General features: G+C 38.1%; 1 protein-coding gene across 1 annotated transcript; it reads left to right on the top strand.

Moving 5' to 3' along the window:
• Positions 1 to 1,215: 1,215 nt before the first annotated feature.
• Positions 1,216 to 4,150, top strand: LOC141692619 (uncharacterized). Its single transcript, XM_074497509.1, has 2 exons — positions 1,216 to 1,666; positions 3,447 to 4,150. The coding sequence occupies exons 1-2, from the start codon at positions 1,318 to 1,320 to the stop codon at positions 3,977 to 3,979; spliced, it is 882 nt and encodes a 293-aa protein (XP_074353610.1). The 5' UTR covers positions 1,216 to 1,317; the 3' UTR covers positions 3,980 to 4,150.
• The last annotated feature ends 2,093 nt before the right edge of the window (positions 4,151 to 6,243 follow it).

Genomic DNA, 6,243 nt, shown 5'->3' with positions numbered 1-6,243 from the left:
AAATAAAATAAAAAATAATTAACCAGTAATTCAAAAATTTTGAAAGTTTAAATATTCAAAGATGATAATATCAAGCAAAATTATTTATATGTTACGGTTTAGAAAACAAAGAAATATTATAATATTAAAAAGAAATTAGGACGCAGAGTTAAATTGGTGTTCAACTAAAATAAAGAAGAAAATGAGATCAGAAAATGGCAATAACTGTAAATGGGATTTCTGTCCATTTAAGCAAAATGAACCTGGTACCAAACATGCACTACCGGCCCGTTTGGGATTTTTTTATAAAATAACTTATGATTTTAAGTTGAAAAGTATTATATAAATTATATGAAAGTTATTTTTAAGTTGATAACGTGTTTAATAATCATAACTTATAAGTTACAATTTTTTTGAAACGAAATTAAAATGCAAATTACAAATTACATGAATTAATAATTTTAATACATGAATATAAAATAAAAAAAGATTTTTTTTAAAACAAGCATAATGACCTCGGAATAAAACTAAATGATATACATTATTTATATCGGCGAAAATAAAACTAAATAACGTAAATTAAAATATTTTAACTGAAACACATGACTTATCTACGTGAATCAGGTTTATATTTTCTTTGGCACTTATTCACTTGGAAAAAAATTTCAACCTACTTATGATGTTAAAACTTAGTTTTATTATTCGAATTATCTAAAAAATAATCTAATAATTTTCATATGTCTCATTAATGTAAATATTTATTTATAAAAGATATATATTCGGGATACTTAGTTAGATATCCTTATGTTATATTTATATAACCAATGTAAATAATAAAATATTGAAAATAAATATAAAATAATAAGAATAACAATTATTTAAGAGAAATGAGTTGAATAACATCGTGAATGTACCTGGGATTTAACTTCCTGCTTTTCTCAAATAATAAGGATATATGATCATTCTGAAAATCAGTCAAACGGTACAGGTTTTATTAAAATGCGCTTTGGCTCATATAAGTGGCCGAAAACGGCGCCCCAAACATGCACTATGTTCGATTCAGAAAAAAGCCAGATACGAATCACAAATCTGTTTTCCTATACTTGTTAGATCTTCCTCCGTTCCCGTTAAATCAATAAATTTGACAAGACACTACTTTCTGCTCTCTTTTTTTATTAGTTATCAAATATATTAATTATAAAATTGTTATATTAAATTTATCCCACAAATAATCAACCCTACCACAGTATCAAACACTTAAAATCAGTACACCAAACAACATACATACACGTGCACATATCTCTTACCTGTTCATTTCACAAAAGTGCTCGCAAATCCATGGCGTTGGACAGACCCGGTTCAGCCCAACCCGGGAAGCTCCGATGGGGCGAGCTTGAAGAAGATGACGGAGAAGATTTGGATTTTTTACTACCACCTAAACAAGTGATCGGGCCTGATGAAAACGGTATAAAAAAGGTGATCGAATATAAATTTAATGATGATGGTAATAAAATAAAGATGACATCTACAACACGCGTAAGAAAAGTAGGTAAGGCCCGTTTGAGTAAACGGGCCGTGGAGAGACGATCATGGCCCAAGTTTGGTGATGCGGTTCGTGAAGATGTTGGTGCTAGACTTACTATGGTTTCCACTGAAGAAATCTCTCTTGAACGTCCTCGACCTCCTGGTTTGTGTCCTTTTTTATACCATTTATATTCACATCTTTTTTTTACATGTTGTTTTGTGTTGATGTTGTTAATGTTTGTGGTTTTAATGTGGATGTAGTTTTTGATGAAATCTTAATTTTTGGGTTCTGTTGTGGCCATTTATGTACCATTTTTTTATTTGTGATTATTGGAGGAACTCTTTCCAGAATTTTATATTAATATACATACATTGATTAATGTTGGATTGTCTAATTTTGTTAAAAATGGTGTCTGCTTGCGTAAACAAGGAATGATCTAGCAAGGATTTATGTATATGTGTATGAATGCATATATCTTTTAATATTCTCATATGTTCTATTTTTGTGTTTGTGTCTAGGTTTGGGAGGGGGTGAGGTTGTGTTTGCAGTATTGTGGATAAAGTCTTTGACGAATTGTTGATGTTTGTTTTGCATTATGGGGATTTTGTACTAATTTTTTTTGTTTAGGTTTTTGTGTTTTTGGATGATAAGATTCTCAAAAAAAAATTAGATGGTAAGAGTTCTGTTGCATGTTTAAACAAGGATGATATAGCAAATATCAGGAGATGTTGGTATGTTATGTGGATTACATATTGACGGTAGTGCAGTTGTTCTATTAGTATTTTGTTTCCAGTTGCTGTTTTTGACATTGGGTATGTAAGTTTAGCAGATTATGTACACTACTGTAATTATCTAGCACATAATTATTACATAAACTGTAGGGTTTATAGAAAGTATAAAAATCATGTGTGGTGTAAAGAAAGTAATTGACATCATACTTAGAATCTACAATCTAGATTATAGCTTATGGACTAAGCATAGTTGGTTTATTAAGTTAAGAGTGTGACTATGACGTGAAACAGATGATGGAGACAGTAGTGACCAAAAACAAAAAGGAATCACCCGAAGAAAGATAGATGAGAACTGTGACAAATGGGGACTGGCTTTGGTAGGAACATTTCAGGTGGATGTTGGTGGTGTAGGTTAGTATAATATTATGCGAGTTTAGAAAGTAAGATCAAATCACGACAAAATTAGGGATTTAGTTTGCAATTGAGATGCTATACGAGATATATAAGTAAAACAAATTTTATATTGTCCAGTTCTTACCACTTGTCGTTGTGTTTTTATCCAGATTATGACCTGCCTCATGGACGATGAATGAATATTTCTTATAATTTTTGAATCACGACATGTAAACCACAAGTTTTTGACTTGATAACAGTGATCCTCCACTTCATTCAGGCTGCCTATAAACATGAATTTGTCCTTCTGTCTTACCTTCTTTACAGCCAGTGATTGGTCCTTTTGCATTCTCAACAAACTTCAAGTTATTTTTTTCTTTTATATCTAGTGTAAATGGTGAAGCATTTATATTGACTGGGTCAGAATAGCAAATCAGCTTTTAACAACTTGGATGATTTCCTGCCGCACTCTGTTTTTCATCCTCAAAGAAGAATGTTTCATTTCTAACTATTTCTTGGAACCATGAGATAAACATTTTAGTGGCCTTTCCTGTAATCTTAGTTCCAGCTCAAAAATGTACATTTACTAAAGAATTAATCTTTGCCTATGAATCAACAAGGCTGTGGATAAAATTAGCAGCCCCTGATCTAAAATGGGATGGAACAGTGTAAACAAATGTAATTTATATATAGCTTACTTCTTATGTATTATACATTCATAAAATATTCCTATTGGAGTATCAAGGATAAGAAAATATTGAGTTGCTTAGAACTCTGAGGTTTTGTTATAGTTGTATCCTTATAGGATTTGTCAACAGGTTCTAAACCAGATGAAGCCAAGGTATCTGGAGAATCCTTGGCACAGCTTGGAAAAGGAGCAGTTCTCATGGTGTGCAGAACTTGTGGCAAAAAAGGCGATCACTGGACATCTAGATGCCCCTACAAGGATCTTGCCCCGCAGACTGATGCCTTTGTTGATAAACCCCCAACTTCAGACGCAACAATCCCTACCGGAACCACAAAGGGAACTTATGTCCCGCCAAGCTTGAGAGCTGGTGCAGAGAGACCAGCAATGCCCGACATGAGACGCCGGAATGAGGAGAACTCAGTTCGAGTCACCAACTTATCGGAAGACACTAGAGAGCCTGACTTGCTTGAGCTATTCCGCACATTTGGTCCAGTGAGTCGTGTATATGTTGCCATTGATCAGAAAACAGGAGTTAGCAGAGGTTTTGGCTTCGTTAACTTTGTGAGCAAAGAAGACGCAGAGAGGGCAATTATGAAGTTGAATGGTTATGGGTACGACAACCTAATTCTTCACGTGGAATGGGCCACACCGAGGGTGAACTAGAATTTTGTGATATCTATATGGAAATTGTCTGTCTAAGAGTTTGGTCAGAGTTGCATCCATTATGTTGCAGACACTCTCTATATTTTGGCTTCTGGTTTTGTTTATTTTCCACTGTTTTTGTTGAAGTACATCAATGGACTTGCTACTTACATTGTCAAGAGCGTTATTGCCTGTTCTCTTGTTTCAAGATTCTGCTGCAATGTTTTTATCCACTATCCGGCTCTGTCATATCTTTATAACTCCTGATGATAATAATAGCCACAAGTAGCAGATGTTAGATGCCTGCAGCAGAAGGCAGAATACTGAAATGAGTTTGCTTTTATTTTGAATTATACATTGTACTTGACATTTCTGACTGTTGGTTATAGGCCCAACAGGGACCACCGAACAAAGGCCCAATATGCGGTTAAACTATTGGGCCGAAGAACCTTCAGGCCCGCGAGACGAAGGCCCACGGAAGCCCAGGCCAAGGCCCACTACTCGCAGACCGTTGGAAAGAATAAGGGACATAACGCCCCTTTTTCACTCTCTCCTTAATGATTTGTAACGGCTGGACATTTAAGGCAGAATTGGATATAAAAATCCTTGTGAAGTAAGACAAAACATACAGACATTCTCGTAAACACTCTGCTATTCTTGTATTATTACCCTACCCTTACAACCAGATTCTAATTCTCACACCAGAGGTGAATCGGGGTACAAACTCTCGCATTCTCTTCACTTTCAGGTATAAGCTGAAGCCATCTTCCAGGCAGCCGAAGCCTGTTCAAGCTCCCAAAGGAATCTGGGCGTAACATTTGGCGCCATCTGTGGGAAATACGAGAGTTACAAGCTGAGAACGAGACCATGACAGAAACAATTCATGAACATTCACCGCCGCCTGGTTTTGCTGACAAAGGACAACCGTCCTCCCTAGTCGACGAGGACGGGGTTATTACACTAACTTCTGAAGAAGAGGCCTTACTCCTAAAGATCCGGGCAGAAAAGGCACGCGGAGAAGGGTAAGGCCAAAGTTGATCAAGTTGACAAGGAAGCGGAAGCGCGAGCCAAGAAAAGAGAAGCTGATGCGCTCCGGCTGAAGGCCTTGCAGCTGCAAATGGAGGAAATTGAACTGCAAGAACGAACTTTGCGGGAAGCAATGCGGGCCGACGAGCCCGGCAGAATGAATAAGGATAGAAGGGAACGTAGGGTGTATGACGAAGAAGATGAGTTTAACTCTGATTCGCGTCCCCGAAGGAAAAGGACCAAACAACCCTTTTCTTCTGATTCGGATGAAGAGCCCGATGGATCCCGCCTCAGGCTCAACCGCCTAGAGAAGGTCCTGTTCGGTGATAGGAGGCCCGATCGAGAACCTGTTGTGACACAAGAAATCGAGCTATACCGACCCCCCCCGGGCGAAGAGAGACAATTCCCTAAGATGAGCGAGTTCAATGGGAAAGGAGACCCCGAGGACCACTGTGAAAAATATGAACTCCTGATGGTTGGAATGGGCCACAATGATATTATGTTGTGCAAAATGTTCAAGACTTATCTCAAAGGGTCTGCGTCGATGTGGTACAAGTCCCTAAAACCTCGGTCCATCGGGTCCTACTAGCAGTTGAAGAGGAAGTTTTTGAAGTACTACTCGCACCTATGCCGAAAAGCGAAGGATACTGAAGCCCTGGTCCACTGCAGACAGAGGGCGAATGAAGAGCTGGGGGATTATCTCGTTCGGTTCAAGGAAGAAGCGGGGATGGTCACTAACCTGGACAAAATCAAAGCAATGGGCTTCCTAACGGCGGGGCTGGACCCCTATAAAGGTAAAACGCTTCGCTCATCTCTTTACGATTTTCCCCCAAAATCCCTGAATGATATATATGTAAGATGCGAGAATATTCGCCGACAGATGGAAAGTATTGGGGGTATAAAGATTCAAGAAGAGACGACCGATCAAAGCGAACCGACAGATATGAGGGCTCAAGATCAAGATCTGACCGAAGGGATAGCAGGAAAGAAGGAAGGAAAGAAACAGATCGTGGGGCCGAACGGCGACGAGATAGAGATTCGGCTGTATTCACCCCTTTGAATGCGCCGATCTCCAAGATTCTCCATGAGATCAAGGGCAAACCAGGATTTGTTCGCCCCGCCAAGATGAAGGTCCCGAACCACAAGAAAAACCCCGATAAGTACTGTGACTATCACAGAGACAAGGGGCATAACACCGATGAGTGTTATCACCTCAAAAAGCTCATTGAGCGCATGATCAAAGACGGCGAGCTTAATCA

Source organism: Apium graveolens, chromosome 10 (assembly GCF_009905375.1).
Source record: "Apium graveolens cultivar Ventura chromosome 10, ASM990537v1, whole genome shotgun sequence".
Taxonomy (NCBI): domain Eukaryota; kingdom Viridiplantae; phylum Streptophyta; class Magnoliopsida; order Apiales; family Apiaceae; genus Apium; species Apium graveolens.
The sequence above is the reverse complement of the archived record's forward strand: the minus strand, read 5'-3'. Positions and strand labels throughout refer to the sequence as shown.

Excerpts from the sequence above, each read along its gene's own strand:
- LOC141692619 (XM_074497509.1), top strand. The coding sequence starts at position 1,318 with ATGGCGTTGGACAGACCCGGTTCAGCCCAACCCGGGAAGCTCCGATGG. Across the intron at positions 1,667-3,446 it reads TGAACGTCCTCGACCTCCTG|GTTCTAAACCAGATGAAGCC; the intron begins GTTTGTGTCCTT and ends ATTTGTCAACAG.